Raw genomic sequence first — 22583 nt, forward strand, 5'->3', positions numbered from 1 at the left:
TTCCACAGGTTAGTGTAATACTTTTTACAAAACTTCTGGATTCCTCCTGCGTCAGTTCTTACTGAGTCGAGCTTGCTAACTTTTCGCCAATCATCCAGTTTCAGTCAAGCTCTAAAGAAGCCAACAAGATGATTGGCGAAACGTTAGTAAGTTCGACTCAGTAAAAACCAACACAGGAGGAATCCAAAAGTTTTGTAAAAAGTAATGTACATGTACATTAAGTTGCATTGCATTTCGCAAAAAAAAAATTGAAAAACGTTCTGTTTTGCAAAAACCAAAGGGATTAATAAAATTTTTATCCAATCCCTCGTTTGCCAAATAGTAGCAAACTACTTCGAAACTTCCACCTTCCTACCTATAAATATAAGTCAATGGGTTGAATCCTCTACAAGTCGGTCGTAATCAGAGTGTTTTAATAGAAAAAACGTATTTCGAAACTATGATAGAGGAAAATCGTCTTAATCTCGATTTTTGGGAAATGTTCACTACCTATCGAAATATATGGCGTTGGTACTTATTTATTTTCAAAAATCTATCACGCCGTTACTATTGCAGTTTAGGGATTCAGTGATTAGGGACAGTTGTACCAGTTGTAATATTTTTTGAACATAGTATATCATTTATTTGAAAATAGATTTTTTTTAGTTCTTTAGAATCTTTAATACCAAACTCAATCACCTTGTATAACAACCAATAATTAAAAAGTTTCTCTAATATATTCACTGAAAATAATTGCAACGTATCGTTATTACAGCATCAATTGTCTATGTGGAATGTAAGCGATCTGAATCTACTATACAGGTTTAGAATTTCACTACTGACTGAAACATCTCAAACATCCTCTATATAGTTCGGAAATGTTTGCAGTTGGGATGCAGTGTACGTCGAAAAGAATATTGTACTGTTTATTTCGGTTATGTGGTGAATTATTGTAAGCTATTTCTCAGTCTGTAAAAGCTAGTCTGAAATTGAAATGCTACACAGCGAAAATTCAACCGTCGTGTCGCGTCGCATACAAGATAGCTTCGTATATGCTATGGAAATTGAGGGAATTTGTGTGTCACTCTTACGGTTAATCTGCAAAACTATCAGTTTAGTATGCCTTATGTGGGGGAATGGGGCTTGATAAATTGCATGTTCGTACACGAAGGCACTAGAACATTGTAGATCTAATCACGCTTAAGCAAATATGTTTTTGGGGGGATGAAAAATTAAAAAAAAAATGTTTCCGGTTTTTCAAATTATATTTCTCAGCACGCATTATTCTAGGGTACTATTTTCAGCTTGTCGAAAAGATAATAAATTTTGTATCTCAAAAAAGAAATTGACTAATGAAATTCTATTTATTCCATATTTATTTCGATAAAAACGTAGCAAAACCTATTGGGAAGCTTGCATCTTCCTATCTTTGAAGGTAAGTGAGATAGCCGTGAATGGGTTGAACCCTGTATAGGGTGATCGTAATCGGAGTGTTTTTTTTTAATGAGAAAAATGTATTTCTAAACTAGATAGACAAAAATCGAGATGTCGATATATGGTACGTGAAAAATTATTACACACTTCCGAATGAGCGAACAAATTTGAAATTACATATGAATGTTTTTATATTTCGTATATGTACAATAATATGTATAAAATAGTTCACAATTCAGAGAGTATTTGCAGGATATGTTGCTATGTTTTTTATCGTTTTAACTTCCAATTTGTGCCATCTTCAACATCGAATCTATAAAATTTCCTAATTAAATAGTAGGGACTTGTTTCTTGTATTTATGAATTACAAAGAGACAAGATAGTATAAATAAAAAGATTTAGACTTTTCATTCGCTGTAAAAAATGTTACAAAACTCAAACCAAATGAAATAATAGAAGTATGGTCTGTCCATTTGTGTGATTTGAAAATGAAAATGCATTCGTTATAGTAAACATACAAAAATATATGATACATGATTAAAAATAGTAACAATTGTTAATAACAATAAACAACATAAAACAACATTTGATTTTATATATACATACTGATACATAGCCTAAGTTTTTTCGTACTGCGACCTGAACAACAAAAATAAAAATAATGTCCTCACATTACTACAAAACCGTCATTAAGTATATATATTTTTCGTGAAATACTTGTTGCTTTTAAAGTTCGTCAACGATTAATTAGTTGGGAAGCATTTTATTGACGCGGCACGTAAATACTGGAAAAGCAATTTTACGCATTTACAGGTTTCCAGAAGAGATTTAAGTGTCAGGAATTACGTGAAGACAAATCGATGTTCTTTTGTTCCTTGTACCCTTTCTGTAAGTTGGGTTTTTGATCTGGCCCCATTGAATCGTCGGCGAAAATGTGAGGGCTACCGAATTTGTTACGAATTAGAAAATTGTCTATTTTGTCAGACGCTTTGCGGGAAAATGTTTTAAACATTTCATTAGAATTGTGCCACGGGACCAACGGAAGATGTACTAACAAATACAGGGTGTTGAATTTATTTTGCATTAATATGAAGTTATTTTGGTACAAGGAAAATATATATTATGCTTATATTTTTACCGTTGCTCGCTCGAGGATCCTATACCGGGTGTCAATGAACTTACTACGATAACCCTGTAAAAAAACTGAATAAAGTTCAGGAGATACTATATAAATAAATTATGACTACATTTTGACATATAAAACAGTTGAATAGCACTTCCGGTTTTATTTGAAATAAAACACCCTGTACATTTTTCCATTTTTGTCTTCTACAGCTAAATCCAAGTAGCAAATGTTCTTCCTCTTTTGTCCGTGGCTCTAATAGTTTTGGTTAGTTAGTTTTCAAGATAATAGAATTAAAAAATTTCAATATGTCATTATTCTTAAGTCAATTTAAATTGGAAAAAAATATATTTTAACCAACAGATTGACAGATAGAGTATTTTTATAAAAAACCATTTGATACAAGTGAAAAAAAAAACTTTCGTTTTTACCTTAAGCGCACTGAAAATTGAACTTTGTAGTAATTTTCCGCAATGACATCCAATGGAAATCCTTATAAGTCACATTTTTATTATTCTGGGTTGAATTTAGAATAATTTTTATTGAAAATACATATCTAAAATGCGACCATGAAAATGACATATTTATTTTTTACACAGTACAGTATATAGATTTATACCTATGTAGGTATTTAAAAAATTTAGATATCTAAATAATATCTTGAAAATGGCACATTTTTTTTGGGTAGATTCATTCCAGATACCTTTGAGAGTTTAATGGCTCTTTCAAAAAAAAGGTGCAATAAGATGCTTAAAATTTCGGCTTACGTTTAGGACGTGATGATTTCTGACTTCGAGTTGCTATAGTGTTGGCCTTCGGTAAAGACGCTTCCCACTCCTCTACCTTTTAGCCCTGCCCATAAGGCCTGTAGACGCCGCCCAATTTACCTTACTAGGATGGGGTTTAAGCAAGCCTTCCTTTCCGCTAAGCCATTCTTATATTTTTTGAAGTTAATTATCCAGAATTCAACAGTGACCCTCTAACAAAATTATGAAGTTTGCTTACCTTTATTAGTTATATCTGGCTGCACAGAGCAATTAAACTATAATTAAAAAATCAAATATTTCAATCAAAGCAGACAAGTTTCACTAACTGTGTAAAAAAATTCAACTATCTCAGAAATGAAATTCTAACGGTATGTCAAACGTCAACGGAAATTGTGGGATAAAGCGTGTATAAAGTAGTGAAATATATAAGATATATAAGATAATATAATATATATCCAAACCATGGCCCTACTCGCTTTGTAAAAATATCAAGGTGCCCCCCCTTCTCCCTAAATTATTGATATTTTAAATTTCAACTGAATTTTTTAGAAGAATCGTCTACACAGGACTTGAACATGTACCTGATTTTAATGGATTGAACACCAACTCCGTTTTGCATATGATGTGAGTATATGTATGTATGTAGGACATGATATGATTGAAAAACAAGTTCGCTTTATCTTTGTTCTCACTACTTGTATTTTCTTTGATTAATTATCGTTGCAGAGATTTGGATCATAATGGCATAAAGAAGATAACAAAGGAAGAAATAAGAAATCTCGCTGTAAGTCAGTTGTAAGTAACACACCGAATTCCATTAAATTGATTAAGATATTGCACCATATTTTACTCACTTCATTTCCATCGGGCTTAGAATTCCCTAATAATGGCCGGTAGTTGCGAAGTATTTATGAGAGTGCGGAATCTAATTTTAATATTTTGGCGTACAGTGATAAACAGTTAGCGGCTCATTTATTATGTATTCAGATTACGCGGTATTATTCTTACGATCAATAAAGTATTCCAATAGCCCGTCATTTTTCTTTCAGCAGGCTCAATTAGGCAAATGTACAAAATTGTATTATAGTCTCAAATTCGACTCCCATACGTATATGCAGCGTGGCTCATTGACTAAATTTTTAAAACAGAAGTAAATCCGATTCTATTGGGCAAGCTAAACAAAGTTTTACTTAATTTTTAAAGGTTTGTAGACTATAAAAGTCATTTGTTATTAAATATATAAGACTATAATCTACTTACGAATACCCAATAGCTGGCCGATAAAAAATAAATTCATTTTTTTGACATCGGAAAAGGAACGAAACTACTCAGCGGACAAGCAAAAAGTGGAGCAGAATAATTACTTAATATCTCGATTACCAAAATGGATATTTTTTTTTACCTGCTTTTCATAATAAATTAGTTATTTGATATTTAAGAAATACCTGCAAATACTCGGAGATCAGTTTTATAATTCGTGCAATCAAAATGGCGTGATTATTTGCAATACACAAGAAATACTACGATCAATCAATCAACTATATAATTGCTGCAAATGCGGTTAAACCTCAAGTATGGTCAATTAAACGTCACTAGAGAATTTGCAAAATGTGCTTTCTCCACCGAAACATGAAACTGTAGTCGGCCAGGGTTAAAATTAGGGGCTTCGTGTTTGTTTGCTTTGTTTTGTTTAGGTTTGATTTTGCAGTTCGTGTAGCCTTTACGCCATTTAGTTGAAAAATGCAGAAAGTATTATATGTGATCAATGTTTTGGAATTTCTATAAATAATTTTTGTTAGTTCCGATAAAAAACAGTGAAGTACGGCCAATTATTGGTATGGTCCCCATATTCTCATCGATATTTCTGAAATCTTCAAAAATCTTTAACATGATTCATTGGTATTTTTAATTCAGAGTGTGGAGACATTGTGTGTTTTGTTTTAGAATTTTGAGCTACAACGACCTGCGAGTAGTCGAGGCACAGGCCTTTTCAGGATCGCAAGTTGCGTATTTGTAAGTATTTACTATTTCGAGTATTTTGTACAAAATTTTAATCGTTACAAATGAATATCTTCAAAACTAGGGATTTTTCTACTCTCTGCTCTAAAATACTCAATTGTGCATAGATCATGCGTGTGGGAAGTGTCACTTTAAGACGATAAAGCATAGTTGCAACATGTTGATAAATTTTAAGGGGTTGGGAGCGATCGGATGTTGTTAGTTCTGTTGTGTTCAATGCCGTTTTCCAAAAATGTACCCAAAAACTTAACAAATTCCAAAGTGTCGTTTATAGAACTTTTTGTTTTTATACATTCTATCTATAATAAACCACCATAATATGGGATGATACATCCATCATACATCCATTTTTATAAATCCATCTTATTAAAAACTTATTATTACAAGTTTCGATATAACAATAAAAAAACAGTGACCTCAATGTTATTTTCATTTTAGCAACTTATTTAACGAGATAGATATTTGAGTTTATAAAAGGTACTTAAAAAGAAAATTGTTCTAAATTTGCATTTTCGTATAAAAATGCAACCACTTGATTCAATGGTTATGTAACAAATTAAATTTCTTCTCAAAATATGAAAAAATGCAACTCAGTATTTAAAAAATTGTATTAAAAAACAATGCAAAACTGCCCAATTAACTCAACCAAACTAATTAACCCAACATTGCTGTTGATTTTTTTATACCACAATTCTTCCATTATGTGATGGAGGATTTGGTTGAGCAAAGTGGAAATTCGCAGGTGCCAAAGCACATTTCGTTCGGATAAACAGTTCCGACCGATTTCAATTTCCATTTGATTTAAAACCCGTTTCGCGTATTTTCTTACTGTTTCGCATTTGATAATACGCTACTCCTGTATGTGCCATTTTGTTTTCTTCTGCGCATTAAGTAGGGATCATTTGTTCCCGTTGCTTTACATAATTACGTGATATATTTCACACACGTATAGATTTTCCACCCGGTTGAAGTTCAACAGATATTATTAGAACGAGTTATAATAAACGATGAAGTGACTAAAAACATTTATCAGCGTGTTGGATGTTTTTGGAAACAGTGCAGCAAAATAGTACGAATACATTCTATTCACTGATTGACGTGTAACGTGACCATCAGAACTGAGAAACGACCTAACACCCTGGCTAAATTCTACCGAAAACATGACTTCCAGAACCCTGATTAAAATAACAAAAGCTGTAGGTTAAAGTGCAACTAACCGCTCGCTCGATCGGTGCATAACTGGGTATTTTAGAGTAGGAAGTAGGAAAATACCTTTTTTCTACTCCCGTCTGTAAAATACCTAATTACGCACCGATCTAGCGTGCGGGAAGCGTCGCTTTACCACGTCAAGTTTCGTTTCCCACAAATCCGAGCCACTTCGGACATTTCCGGGATTTTACCGCAATCGGATGTTTTCAGAGATATTTCCCACGCTTTGAATTTTGACGTTTGTCAATTCTGACAGTCATGTCAGTGAATGTATTCGTGTTTTGAGACAATGTACCCAAAAACTAACGGTCGTAGAAAAAATATAGTATGCAACACGTGACTAGTGAGTCAAATGCCGTTTACCGTACTTGTTGCATAATATACTATTCTGGTTTTATAATAAACCTATGCTATGCTGTTTATGTCTATGCCTATTAATCATTTAATTTAATTCTTTAGGAGCTTAAGAGGAAATACAAATTTAGAATTTTTGCATGGGAGGGCGTTCCACAAACTTCAAAATTTGAGGCGTCTGTAAGTACATTTCGCGATACCGGGTGGCTGCATTAAATATTAAATGGCGAATTTACCAATGAGGTTATTATTAATGCATTACTTAAGTGGAGAGGCTTCATCGCTCAAATACAAAATATATTCTTTATGTACAATATACATATTTGCATAATTCTTTAATTACCCCAATTTTGTTTAAGTTTCCCCATATACATCACAGATTCTTCTTTTCAGAAAATTTTGGTTTATTTACTTAAATATTACATTAAATTACCTAAACATAATTAAATATTAAATTATTAAAAAGTAAGGAAAAAAGTAGAGTATAATTTTGTTAGTTTGCTAACCTGTTAATTTTTATTCCGCTTTTTTTAGTGATCTTTCCGGCACAGCTATTACAGCTTTACCCACCGATGGCCTCCAGGAGGTGGACGTACTTAAGATAGAAGACACATATTCGCTGAAGATATTTCCATCAGTTTTTAATTTCAAGGTAATAGGGGTTATTATTGAAAGGGCACTTAAAAATACTGTAATAAATAACATAAACTCTTTTTTTTTCTCCGGAAATTATAAGTAAAGATAACGATTCAATAATTTTCTTTTGTTATGGCGGTTATAAATTTTTACTTCGCTTTAAGTTATTACATGCTTTAAGTAATGGATCTATAGTCATATAGTGCAATGGTTACGCAAGAGTGCGAAAGTGGAGTCAAAGCTGAAAAAGATCGCTCAAGCAAAATCTTAACTAACTAAAATTAAATATACGTTTCGCAAACCAATTTCTCAAACTTTTGCACGAATCGTGTGTGAAAGTAAATTGTTAGCAGGCAACGCCACGAAAATACATTGAATGGTAAAATAATTGGTTTTTCAAATATTTTGATTTCCATAGGCGTTGAAAAGTAATTGTTGTTCTTGGGGCTTTGTACATTAAATACCTTTAACTTCCGCACAACTTTCCAAACAAAACAGATTTGCGGATTGTTTCGAAGAAATATGCAAAGCTTTAGAGTTGGTGAGAGATTTTGCTGCATCTTAGGTAATTATATATAGTTTATATATATTTATGCACCAAACAATATTGCCCAAATAAACATCTTTGTTGTGTCAGTTCTGTAATATTTGTTACTGATGAGTAGAATGTTTCCACCGAAGGAGGATAAAGGAAGTATAGTTTTAAATCCCAATTTAGTTTTACTGTCTACTTTCTAAGTAAGAATAATAAAATGTTCATAAACTAAGATTAAATAGGTAAATACTTCTTGGTTTCAATTAAGAACAAAACTTTTGCAAACTAAAGTAAAGAAGTTTAAAAAGTTAAGTTTAGTGTGAATATCGATCGACCGTTTAATATGAATCGTCAAATTTTGCAGGCTACCGTAGATCGTCAAATTATTTTTTTCCAAATTTTCAGTATAATTATTTTCAGAAAGTTCTACATTTCATGTATTCATTTGCTCATATCTACCAAATCAGATTAAGGTCGACCCGTCACGTTCATTTGGATGGCTTTCAATAGAGTTACCGAAAAGGGTCGTTTTTATTATATTTTCGACGCTGCTCGCTGGCTGCCCAGTAAAGGGTTATCCAGAAATTTATTGATGCTCGTTCTGCTAAATACAGGTTCAAGCTTATTCGTGGATAAATTCCGTTATATTTTACGCTGAGACAATCCATTGTCGACGGATAGCAGAATTTAAACGGTTTTTGGTGTTATAAATTGGGTTTAGCGAGTTTGCTTCCAAAATGTATGGTTGTAAATGTACTTTTTGGATCGAGTGATCGTTATTGTAATCCGAAATCCATATCGCTCTACCAGTCAGTAAGTTTATGGCGGATGTTTTTTTTTATATTTGAAAGACTTATGCACAGAGAGAAATTTTTCCCTAAGATGAATTAATTCATTTTATTAACAAACGTAATGAAAAAAATAATTACAAGAATAAAATTACGTTAACAGTAAATAAGCTTTTGTGGCCACCAAATTGATTATATTTTTACTTTAACAAATTATATTCTTAATGGGACAATAAAATTTTGCTGAAATTTTCTACAAACTGGAATACAAACATTATTGCTTGGAATAAAGCGAATGATAAATTAATGGCATGTTACCATATTTATAATATTTTTGACGCCAGTAACCGTCTTTTTTTTGGACATTCCGACGGGAACGGAAGCTGCGCACATCGCCATTTGTACTGCCGCCATGCTGATTGAGAAAGTGGATAATAGATAAATTATTATCTGAATGGGGAGGGGAACATCTGGTGTTTCAAAGTATGTAGAAATTAAATTATTTAAAACGTAATAGATCCCTCACTCTTAAAAAAAGTGGAAACGTAATATTGCTAGGGAAGTTATTGTTGATCAAGTAAAGGTACCTTGTTTATTTTGAAGAGAATAAATTGAAATTATGGGTTATTTTAGACACCTTCTCAGAGAGAAGAAGCTATAAGTGCAAAAAGAGAGAAGCTGCCACAGTCACTAATGTTACACCTACATTGCTCTTGCTGTTGCAAATTAACATTTCTAGGTATTTTATAAAGAATGTTTTTGTAAAATTACCGACAAGTAAAGTGAAGATGGCAAATTTGATTTTGCAAAAACGTCGACTTTCGCTGCATTTCATTCATTTAAATATTATTGTTTGCAAGTTACTCTTTCTTTATAACGTTAATTTTACAATGCTTGAAATAAATATTTCACTTTTGTTACTTCAACGAAAAGTTCTCGGAAATAAATAATAACTGTACCTAGTACAGTCATTTTCCTGCAATAAATAGAGTAAAATTTTAATAATACAAACATTTTTCTTGTAATAGTGTAAGATTTATCCTGGTAAATAGAATTTTCTTGCGACAAATATATTTTAGTTGAGTCACGAATTGAAAAAAAAATCCCTGAATTCAATATTTAATTGCTCGATATGAAGTAAATTATTTAATTAGAACAAATGTACTTTATTTAACATGTTCAATTGGGTTCGCATTTGGACTTCAGGCTGGTCACTACAAAACAAGAATTTCTGCACTGTTTAAGTACTGTTCAGTAATTTTGACTCCATTTTTATTGCAACCTAGTTTTTACTTTCAAATAAGCCGTTCTTTTTCAAGTGTCATGTTCCTATTGAACGTTGACGACTGCCATGTTTACGATGTTTCTATATCTCTCCCGGATCTTGTGCAACATGGAATAACTCTGCGTTCAGGCCTGTCCATTGTCTCAGGTTTCTTAGCCATGAAAGCCTCTTACTCCCAATTCACTTTTTTCGTTCTATTTTTTCATAAGCATAAGTCGAAGAAAGTCATATCGAGGTACTCTAATTATATGGGGTAGTTTTCTGTGGTGTCCCATTCTTCGAAGAACTTCTTCATTTCTGGTTCTTGTGGTCCAGGATATTTTAATGTCCACATTTCAAATGCTTCGATCTTATTGAGCATTTCTTTATTAAGCGTCCGTGTTTCGTATTCAAACATAAGAATCGACTGTATGTAACATTTTACAAACTTTTCTCTTGTTTGGATGTTTAGTTTATTATTTGAAAGCAGCGACCTCAACTTCTGAAATGCATTTATTGCTTGTTCTATGCGGCATCTTGTTATTTGTTTACTTAGTTTTGCAGGTCTTCGAGATTTTCTGCTTTAATTGTGGTATCGCCTGCATATCGTATATTATTAAAAGTTTCTCCTCCAATAAGCGGTTGATTATTGTTTAAAATTACTACAAATATGTTGTTTTGTTAGAACAATAAAATATCACCAAACGTTAAATTTCTTTTTGTATAAAATGGACAAGCCCTCGTTTTTCGTGTCGGTGAGCAGATGACGGCATTTTATTTTTCTTAATGTGCCTTACCCAAATATGGCGTTGGCGACCTCTCGCATCTATCTGTGTTGTGCGTGTTTTAAAGTGGATGCACAGATAGAAGGGACCTACAGTTTAACGCCGGTTCCGAACGACAAAGGTGAGAGGCTTTATTAGGCAGATTACTCTCGGTGGTTTGCCATTGCCTTCCGAGTGATGATCGCCGAATTTTTTTTGTGATTATTCGGGACCGAACCGCTCTGGAAAATCTGATTTCCCGGAGGCTAGTAGAAAATACTATATTCTGTAACAAGTGCGGAAAGTGATACTTTTCCACACCGAATTGCAATCCGAACTGCAATTAGTGAGGAAAATACACTTCGCGCATGAGTTAGGAGCACTATTTTTTTACTGGCATGCCGGGAAACAAAATGGCTCGTAGGTAACGAAGCTGACGTCACGTCTTGAAGTGATACTTTCTGCCCGTTTAATCCGTGAATAATTGTGTATTTTAAAGTAGGAAGTACAAGTAGCTGTGGTGGTGACTGTTATATTTCTGGTACTGCCCAAAGTAGATTCTATTTCTTGATTTTCGAGATTGAACAAATTTCTCATTCGAAAAAATACATGGAACTGCGTTTTTTGATATACAATAATTTGCGTTACAACTTTTTGAAAACCGATAATGTACTATTATTCTATCCGCATTGTTTTTCAAAATTGAAAAAATTCTAGTTTTATAAATTTTCATTTTATCCAATCTTTTCTTGTTAATGACCTAATAGATAGGAAATATATTATTAAAGGTTCGCGTTACCCAGTTCAAACTTTAACTTCGAGCACCTCTATAAATAAATTCTGGGATAATTTTTCGTCAATGTTTCAGTATATCAAAGAAGCATGGCTCACCTACCCCTACCACTGCTGTGCATTCAAATATCCGGGCACTCACGATCCGAATGAATTTAAAAAGCAAACTTCCGCCTTCAAGAAGTTACGAGACGAATGCAACAAAAATACATCGATTGTGAGGTAAATATTCCATTGTGGAGAAAAATTGAGTCTGTTATCGAGACCGGACTATCTAATTTCATTTTCGAATACCAATATAATTTCCTATGTAAAAGAGATTCCTCAGAAGAAATATCCAATTTTTACACCATTTCAAGAATTCGGAAAAAATGTCTAGAATATTAGAATACGCTCTTTATTAAAATTACCAAACCGGATTTTTTTGTTGTAATGTAACAATTAAGAACAACCTCCCAAAATTCTCTTGATATGTTAATACTTTTGCATAGACAATTTAATTAAACGACCTCCATTTTTAAGAATTAATAATAAAAACAGACATGCTGGAATAGAGTCTTGTATAATATTCTTTGCATCAGACTGAATTCTCTGGTGCCCACAAGCACTCTGAAGGTATTTGTTTATTAACCGAATTTTGAATAGTTTGATAATATTTACAAAAAGTTCTATGTGTTTTGTGGTAACTAATAGGATTGCCAACTTTTCTTTAGTTCAAAGTTCAAATTCTCTTCGGTTTCAGTTGGAAAGTTTTAGAGTCCGAGTCACCACGACTTTACGTCGAAAATAACGAAGTGTGGGGCGACGAAATGGGAGTTTTCCATAACGTCGCTAGGAAAGTTTCCGTAGAGCCCCATTGCGATAATGAGGGGATCAGAGATTTCCAAGAGGTAATCACAATAATTTAAAATATAATTTCTGTATCCACTAAATCGAATAAAAAATTATAAGGAGCATGGATTTTATCTTCCAGGGCTAAGCTGTTTGGATGTATTCATTTTCTGTATTTCTGTTTTCTGTTAATTAAGTAATTAACAACACCTGTAGATGTTGCTCATATTAAATCGTTACCCAAATATTAAGTTTCAATTCCATAGCAACAGTTAAATAAATAAATTGTTCATTTAAAAATCGTATTTTTTAAAAGAGTTCTGTCATCACAATGTGATTTTATATTTCACGTCAAACTGTGCCAAATTTTCAACATTTTTTCAACACTCGTAGAATTTAGTAGATCATTTGCTCATTTGTTATTTTTCTTTAGTTGAAAAACAGGATATCTAGTTCTTCCAATTGTAGTGCTCAGATGTGCTATTTCCATTAGAATACGGATTATTATTTTTAACTAATTCATATACTTTAATAATAATAATAATATATTAATAGTAAAGTTTGTGTGGTCCTTGTGTGAAGTATGTATCTTCTATAGGATAATCACTAAGCACTTTCGATATTTGAGCAGATAATTATTTGAGTCAGAATAAAAATAAAATTCTATATAAAGAGAGGTGCCAAATTGCTTATTATAATGTAAAATAAAATTTATTTATTATTTAAAAAAAAATATTTTCTATAGATTGTTTCAGTAACGAACTTATCACTCCCAATATGGACGCAAAATGGAAATTGGTTTTATATTTGGTTCTACTAATATCTGCGTTTTGTGCCTGGCACCTTTTTGGTATATTGTGAATGGAATATCGTTTGGGGATTTATTATATGCGCAACGTGACACAGGTAGACATTTTTTAATCAGACGCTTCATTATATGGCGGAGTTATTCGAGGTAAATTTCCGGCTGTTTTACTGATCTAAGAAAAATTTGACATCTATAGGGTCACTTTAATATTAATCTTAAATAAATACTGTCTCTTTAGAAGCAATATTTTTTAGTAATTAAATCGAATATGCTGATTACATCTAGACTAATCTTCATGGTTTGATAGTATAAAAAAATCAACATCCGCCATGTGAAATATTTGTCACCTCTAACGCGTGGTTAAGGCGCTTTTTATACTATATTAGCGTAATCATATGACTCAGTCGGAACAAACACGTTTCGAACTAAATATATTCCTTTTAATTTTGAAAACTTGTATTTTTATTCGCAAAATCCGTCAATGTATTTTCCTAAAAGTTCCCGCAGTAAAATGGTAAGAATAATAAACACTCGACTACTTTAATTTTTATTTGCTAAAATTGCTTTAGTGGCTAAGCAACGAGTTGTTATTAAATAGTCGGTGTTGGAGAGTGTGATTTATTTCACTTAGATATTTATGATTTTTCCTGTAAAAACACTACTGAAAGACCGCCAAAATAAAAAATAAGAATTGGCAGAAATTTAAAATTCTAATCACCATCTATTTGTTTAGCCCAGCATAGCTTAGCAACCATCGTTTGTTACCGTTTCTTGCGAAAAAGCTTATATTTTTTTATAAAACGGCTTTATACTCAATTTTCAATAGAGATGCAGGAAAATGAAATACAGTGAGTAGAGCTACTTTCCTCTTTGCTATTCAAAAAGTGCCGACGCAATTGCTTATAAAACATTTCAATAAATTTTAATCAATTAATTAAACAAAAAATTGTCTAGAACTATTTGTTTCTCGTTCGCATTCTAAAACACATTCTATTGTTAATTTTCCATAGAAACTTCCACAAGCTACAGCTATAAACTAATACTATTTACACATCTTTTTGCTTACTCCTGCTTTCGTTGTTGGCAAAGCTAACTTGCTGACGTTTCTGTAATCATCCTGTTGGGTTCTTCGGAGCTTTACTTCATCATGACCTATCTCATCTCCTTTGGATATAATTTAGCAAGTTAATATAGCAATTCTTTTTGATGTAGGTTCGATGCATTCCGATACCAGACCCGTTTAATCCCTGCGAAGATCTCATGGGAAACTGGGGTTTGCGAATTCCGGTATGGATAATATCTCATTCAGCAGTGATCGGAAACCTTTTGGTGCTAGTGGTCATCTGTACTTCGCACTTTCGCTTAACGGTTTCTAAATTTTTAATGTGCAATTTGTCCATTGCCGATTTGTGTATCGGCATTCATTTGATGCTATTGGCTGGTATTGATGCGCATTCGATGGGCGCCTATTTTAATTTTGCTATTGATTGGCAAGAAGGTAAGTAAAAAGTCAATCTGTTGTTATTTCGTTCTTTCGTTGTCCTATTGTTTTATACCGTGTAAATATTCAATAAAAAAATGTCTATTCTTCATTTTTAATACTAGTGGAAGTAAACAACAGTCATTTTGAATATTCCCAAGTGCCTTTAATGTTTTTATTCGTATATGTTTTTATTTTTTGTTTTGTTGTTTGTGTTTACATTATATTCTAATAAATTGTTTTTTCTTTCTCACATTTTTCCATTGGGGTTTATGGCGTGTCAATTTTTTTGTTGAGAACGATGTGTTTCTTTGTACCCTACAAAACGCCATCGCTAAATGTGATAATTTTACCTCTTCATGTAATTTTTAGTAAATTTCAAAGTTAAGAAATTTGTAAATTAATTTTAAAACTCAATTATCCAGTTGACAGCGGAGTATTCCACAAACGAGGGCTTTGTGAAGCAGGTTAAATGCTGAGTTTAGGTACAACCTCAACTATACCACAACAAATTTGATGTTCTGGACTCGCCGTTTCGCTGACCAAATTTCCCCATCAGCAGCACTAACTTCGAACCTTTCTGTAATTTAATTTTGTGAATTAAGCAAAAGAGGGAACAATTACAATTTCCCAATAATCAAAACGAGGGCCAGTAAACTTTAAAGAAAGAAATAAAATTGTGGGAATTAATTTGTAAGCAGGGGTTATTTATTATCTCAAGTCCTCTACATACGCTTGCGTCTGTTTATATAAATATCAACATAATTATTTTGTCAACCACGACGCGACATCAAATTTAGCTTCCAGATTTTAACTTCATTTGATAATTGCTACCGTTTTAATTATAATTTAATGAAAGACTAAATTTTTTCAGCTGTGCACGTTTCAGTCTAAACTTTGTTACGAGACGTAGGTAATTATTCAGTGTAGACTTTTTTATCGGGATTTAATTTGAACACCAACCACACCCTCGACCGAAATTATTATTATTTTATATGTCATTAGTCAGTAGTAGTCCAGTAGTCGCGTGCGTCGGACGTTTGATATATTGTTCCGTATTAGTATTTGGTTGTTTATACGAACCCTAACAACTAAATGTTCGGACGATGTAAAAAATGATAAAAAAGACATTTTTATATCAATTGAAAATTTTCATTACAATAGCACAGTGCTATTGTAATGAATTATTTTTTATTTCTCACGAATTACGTAGTAAAATAACGGAAACATACCAAATTTGCTGACAAATTAATATTCGGACACGAATGTTTATTGACCAAGAAATCAATGCTACCCATGCAATGTCAGTTCGGGTTGTATCTTTCAAGTTTGCATAATAGTTTATAAGAAAATGTCGCATAGTGTTGCAACAAACAAAAAAGTGCGAGAAATTATCATATCTCAGTACTGCAGAGGTAAATCAATGCAAAAAATTTCAAATGACTTGAGTATTGCAAAATCAACACTCGGGGATATTATAAAAAAGTATGGAGAGACAGCTAGTGTTAGCGTTCGTGGTAAAAGTTTATGCCGGCCCCGTAAAATCACTGAAAGAGATCGTCGTATTCTGGTCAAGATTTGTAAAACTAGCAGACGAAGCGTCTTACGACAAATTCAAGCCCAATGGAATCACGAGGCAAACTTAAATGTCTCCAGAGAATGTTGTAGACAATGGATGCATAAGTCTGGTTTGAGTTTTTATAAGGTAAGTCTACAATTTTTCCTGTTTCAATATAAACATTATTAATATTCTATGATCTACATGTATTAAAGGCAGAGGAAAACCCATTATTAACGCCTATTCAGAAGAAAAAACGTTTGGATTGGGCAAAATCTAAAATATCCTGGACAACGGAAACGTGGAGTAACGTTATCAAATTTTATCAAGAAGTTTGATTCCATCAATAGAACGAACTTTTGGAAATGAAAATTTTATATTTCAACATGACGGTGCGTTCTGCCATACTGCGAAAACAACAAAAAAGGGGTTTGAGGACCATAATATGAAAGTTTTATCGTGGCCATCAAGTAGCCCCGACTTGAATATTATTGAAACTTTATGGCATCGGATGAAAAAGACTTTGCGTAACAATCCTCAGCGTACAGTTCCAGCATTAAAGACAAAAATCACCGAAATTTGGAACACTTTCACCCCCGAATATTGCAATATTTCTTACTTTTACTTTTTACTTTTATTTCTTCTTCTTTACTTCTTATTAATGTCCGATTTAAAGTAAAAGATTTAAATGCGTCCGAATATTTATTTCTCAGCAAATCCAGTATGTTTTTGATATTTTGTTATGTAATTTATGTGAAATAAGAAAATAATTCATTACGATATCACTTTTTGGTATAAAAATAAGTGTGTGATTTCATTTTTCAATCGAAAAGGCAATAAAAATCAATTTAAAATAAGTATAAATATGTTTTCTTATTATTTCGTACATCGTCTGAACAATTAGTTGTTAGGGCTCGTAGCGGCTAAATTGAAATAATAGATTGTGAAGTTTTTTTTTGTGAGGACTGTGTCAATTCTCCGCCGTCACTTGCATTCGTTTCTTTTATGCGTTTAATGCAGAATTTGCCGGCCCGTAGCAATAAATAACAAGGCAACCAATGCCTTCATCAATTTGCTCTTGTTGCAATCGTACTTACGATTCAGTGGGTATGGTTAAGTGTTGCATTTGCAATAAAGCCTACAAGAATTCTTGCGTAGATTTAACGACTACTGAGGTGCGAACTTTAAGCAGTAACAAGGGCTATACTTGGAGTTGTAGAGAATTTGGTAACGAACTTAATGGCTTGAAATCCCTTATTCTTCAATTTCAAAATGATATAAAAATTCTAAGGGAGAACCCTCAAACGAGTGTACAAGTGGCCAGACCGGACATCAATAAACGGAAGCGTAGCGTTATTCTCTATGGTGTCCCGGAAGCAGATCTGCAGCAGTCAACAGATGCACGTGAGCGAAGCGATATACAGATAGTCAAGTTTATTCCGGATTGTATTGATCCAGAAATCCAACAAGCAGAATCGATCAAACACATACGTTTAGGACGTGCTGGGTACAGACAAGCCGCGCCCAATAAAAATAACTCTTTCGGACGAGAGTTCTGTACACAGTGTGATCCGGAAGGCTAAAAAACTAAAAAAGAACCACATCTATCAGAGGGTAGTCATGGCTTATGATAGAACTAAACGCCAGATGGAACATTACAAAAGACTTAGCAGAAGTTAATCCAACTTCAGACCGACAATAGCGGGAAAAGCTATCGAATTAAATAATGGGTGTTTTTTTCGATGTATAGAACTTTAAGTTGGCATTACTGTTCAATATGGCGACCGATTTAACAGCTGTCAAGTGATTTATTCTCAGTTTGGTTTGACAATTCATCATGAATAGACTCACGCCTGAACAACGCTTGCAAATAGTGCAATTTTATTTCGAAAATAATGGTTCTGTGCGGAATACGTATCGCGCACTACGTCCATTTTATCGTCGACAAAATCGTCCATCAGAGCAGTTAATTCGATTAACCATGAAAGGTTTTCGCACCACGTTTACTCTTATTAATAACTTGCATCCCCAGAGACGCCGTACGGTGCGTACAGAAGAAACTATTGCTGCTGTAGAGCGTAGCATTGAGGAAGACCCGAATGAGTCCATCCGCCATCGAGCACAGGAATTGGAACTGTGTCCATCCACTTTATGGAAGATTTTGGGAAGGATCTTAGTTTACGTGCTTACAAAATCCAACTCGTGTAAGAATTGAAGCCAAACGATCATCAAGTAAGGCGTAGATTCGTCGAATGGGCCCAAAACGAGATTGCCGTTGTTCCCGATTTTCATAAGCGAATTTTGTTTAGCGAGGAAGCGCACTTCTGGTTGAATGGCTACGGCAACAAACAAAACTGCCACATTTGGAGCGAAGCTAATCCTTAAGTGTATGTTGAAACTGACTGTTTGGTGCGCTTTATGGGCTGGTGGAATCATTGATCCGTACTTCTTCAAAAACGATGATGGTCAGAACGTTACAGTCAATGGTGATCGGTATAGAGCTATGATTACTAACTCTTTCATTCCTGAATTGAATAACTATGATGTCCAGGAGATGTGGTTTCAACAAGACGGCGCAACATATCACACAGCTCGTGCCACAATCGATTTATTGAAAGACAAGTTTGGTGACCGCCTAATTTCACGTTTTGGACCTGTGAACACCGCTAGATTACTTTCTGCTATGTAAAGTCATTGGTCTATGCGGATAAGCCACAAACGCTTGACCATTTGGAAGACAACATTCGCCGTGTTATTGCCGATATACCGGCACAAATGTTGGAAAAAGTCATCGAAAATTAGACGTCCAGATTGGACTACATCCGCGCCAGCCGTGGCGGTCATATGCCAGAAGTCATATTTAGAATGTAATGCCCCAAGATTATCTTTCGGATAAATAAAATTCATGTCAATCGAATAATCCATCGTTGTTTTATTGCAACTTAAAGTTCTATACATCGAAAAAAAAACACCTCTTATTTCAACGGACATCCGAAAATTGCGGAGGTAAACTAAATCTGCTCAACAGGATATCTGAACTATCTATCTGAATTATCTATATATTATCAGCGGTCTTGATACGAAAGTGGATGAATTTTTTAGTTCGGTAGGTCAGTGAACTAGTTCCATCAGTATATAATCTTTTCAGAAAGGATCGCAGTCTACATCTTGTTAAGGAAGCACGTGGAGGTGGAGTGGTTTTTGTGTTGAGAAGTGATATAAAAACAGAAATTGTTGAAGCGGCATACAGCGATAGAAATTTTCCAAATATTGATCTATTAATTTGTAAATGCACTCTGCAACATAATTCATTCATTTATCGCTCTTGTATATACCACCTTCCGTAGTCGTAGATTGTTATGTTGCATTTTGAAGCACTTCAGCATTTCGAAATTCTGCACAATCAGAATGTAGTAGCTTTGGGTGACTTCAACTGCCCAGATTATGTCCACCAAAGCAACAACAACCGTAAAACGGTTACTATCAACTGTATGCTAGATTTTTTAAATATGAAACAATACAATTGTATATTTAATAGCAGAGACAGGCTTCTTGATTTAGTATTATCTAATATTGTAGCATAGCATGCGATACTGTACCTCTTGTTAAAGAAAGTCAAGACCATCCCGCATTGACTATTTGTCTTAATCAACTGACAATAAGGGAGCTACAGTTTGGAACTGGGGCTATGCAAAAACATTATCATTTCAGTAAGGCTGATTATGTTGCATTATATAATGACCTTCTAAACACGAATTGGGACTTTTTAAATCACTTTCACGATGTCGATGAAGCATTGCAGGGCTTTAATGAAAAATTGTATGGCCTTTTTGATCGAAATGTACCTCTGTTTAAAAATTACGCTCATAAATATCATAAACTTCCAGTTAATAAAAGATATAAAACAAAAAGCAAAAATACACAAAAAATACAAGAAAACTGGTGTTAGGGCCCACTTAGTCGAGTTTCAAAGGCTTAGATGTAAAATTAAATCTCAGATTAAGACTGCTTATGGCGTTTACCTTGGCGCAGTGCAACAAGGTGTTTCCAATGATCCTCGTACATTTTGGTCGTATGTACACCAAAAAAATAAATCCACGCGAATCCCCGGTAACATGGTTTTCGACGGTAATGTCCTTGATGATCCCCTTTCTATTCTGGAAGCGTTTGCTACCTTTTTTGAGAGTGTATTTCTCCCTTCTGGTCCTGAGCGCACCCTTTGTAACGTAGTGGATTTAAACTCAAGCACTATAAATTTCTATCCAATTACTGAGAAAGACATAATAAAGGCCGCAAAGAAATTAAAAAATAAAATGACCTCAGGACACGATGGAATTCCTTCTTTTTTTAGTAAAAGATTTTATTAGTGTCTTTTCCAAGCCTTTACTTAAAATATTTAACCTTATGCTCTCTTCCAAAATATATTCGCCATGTTGGAAGGAATCCAGGGTCTGTCCAATTTTTAAAAGTCATGAAGGAAATCACATAACCAACTATCACCTATCAAAATCTTACGCATTTTTTGTAAAATACTTGAGGTCGTTCTGTATGACCGTATTTTTAACTGCATTATCTCTTCAAGTCAGCCCGGATTTTATAACTCCCGCTCTACAGTTACTAATTTGTTACAGTTTACGGAGTATGCAGCAAGGGTGCTTGACAGTCAAGGACAAGTAGATGTTGTATATACCGATTTTAGTAAAGCATTCGACAAAATCAGTCAGCTGGTTTGCTTCAGAAACTTAAGCGTTTTGGATTTGCCGATGGTGCGGTGATGTTTCTCAGAAACTACTTAAGTGACGGGACATAGTACATAGCTTACAATGGGTATACATCTAATAGATATTTCACAACATCAGGGATGCCACAGGGTTCTAACTTAGGACCATTACTATTTCTAATTTTTATTAATGACGTTGTTTCAAATCTCAATGATACACGGAACCTGTTATTCGCGGATGACTTAAAAATTTATACTTCCATTTCCAGTATTGCTGATTATGTTACGTTGCAGAGATCAGTAGATATACTCTTTGACTGGTGTATGTCAAATGAATTGAGTCTTAACGTAGATAAATGCAAAGTTGTAAACTTCACGCGTTAGAAAGAAACTATCGATTTTCAATATAGATTCTCAAATATTGTTCTCCGACGTGTTACAAATACTAAAGGTCTGGGCGTGCATTTTGATCAAAAACTTACATTCGTGAACCACATAACGAGCATTGTATCTGGGGCTAACTGTAATGATGGTTCTATAGTACACATCTGCAATTCTTTAACCGACATTGCTTCTTTGAAGGCCCTGTATTTTCGATCTAAGCTTGAATACGCCTCGGTTGTGTGGAATTCGATTTACTCTTGTCATAGTTAGGAGGTCGATGTTGTACAGAAAAAGTTTTTGAAGTATTTGTTGTTCAAAACAGAAGGCGCTTATCCACCGAGAGGCATAAACTACGAATTTTACTAGGAAAAATTTAATATGAATAGCCTGAAATATAGGCGGAAGTGTGTGTCAGTTATCCTTGTTTATAAATTGCTACACAACATTATAGATAGTCCGAATCTAATAGAGTATTTGGATATTCGTGTACCACGGCTCAATTCGCGCACCAAACACACACACATCTTTTACTGTGTTCGGGCAAGAACAAACTTATTAAAAAATTCGGTTATAAATATAGCATGTTCCAATTGTAATTGTGTTTCGGACGTGTGTGACATATTTGACTGTGGACTGAGGGAATTGAGAAATATATGTTTGATGTCTAGCCGTCGCTAGCTCGAATCAAGATCTATGATTATTCTAATTTCTTTGGAGCTCACTTTGTCAACCTGCTCGAACTACTCACGAGAATAAGTTAGGTTACATTATATTACATACTGTTTCTTTTTTTTGTTACTATGCATTGCTCTGTAAATAGATTGTTTTCTGCTATTATTATTATTTTTGAGACATTTAATGTTTGATGATAATAAAACAATTTCCAAGCTATGAATCTAATAAGATTATTATTTATTAATAAATAAATAATAAATAAAGTAGAAACGTTTTTTAAAGCGAGTTTCAATAAAATTGCAAAAAATATATAAACCAAGTTTTTATATTGTTGTATTTATACTGAATTATTACAAATTTTAGGTTCTGGTTGCAAGATAGCTGGTTTCTTGACAGTATTTGGCAATGTCCTTTCAGTATTTACATTAGCAGTAATAACTGTTGAAAGATGGTACGTATAAAT

General features: G+C 33.6%; 1 protein-coding gene across 2 annotated transcripts in view; it reads left to right on the forward strand.

Moving 5' to 3' along the window:
• LOC132700455 (lutropin-choriogonadotropic hormone receptor-like) overlaps positions 1 to 22583 on the forward strand; it is a 57179-nt gene that overhangs the window by 32238 nt on the left and 2358 nt on the right. For both annotated transcript variants that reach the window (XM_060667795.1, XM_060667785.1), the window contains exons 6-14: positions 3853 to 3927; positions 4030 to 4098; positions 5248 to 5316; positions 6991 to 7065; positions 7420 to 7537; positions 11741 to 11886; positions 12407 to 12554; positions 14516 to 14801; positions 22484 to 22571. In XM_060667795.1, coding sequence (XP_060523778.1) covers positions 3853 to 3927; positions 4030 to 4098; positions 5248 to 5316; positions 6991 to 7065; positions 7420 to 7537; positions 11741 to 11886; positions 12407 to 12554; positions 14516 to 14801; positions 22484 to 22571 — 1074 coding nt within the window. The remainder of the gene's footprint in view (positions 1 to 3852; positions 3928 to 4029; positions 4099 to 5247; positions 5317 to 6990; positions 7066 to 7419; positions 7538 to 11740; positions 11887 to 12406; positions 12555 to 14515; positions 14802 to 22483; positions 22572 to 22583) is intronic.

The sequence above is a fragment of the Cylas formicarius genome, unplaced genomic scaffold, assembly GCF_029955315.1.
Source record: "Cylas formicarius isolate icCylForm1 unplaced genomic scaffold, icCylForm1.1 PGA_scaffold_10__41_contigs__length_53128322, whole genome shotgun sequence".
Lineage (NCBI taxonomy): Eukaryota > Metazoa > Arthropoda > Insecta > Coleoptera > Brentidae > Cylas > Cylas formicarius.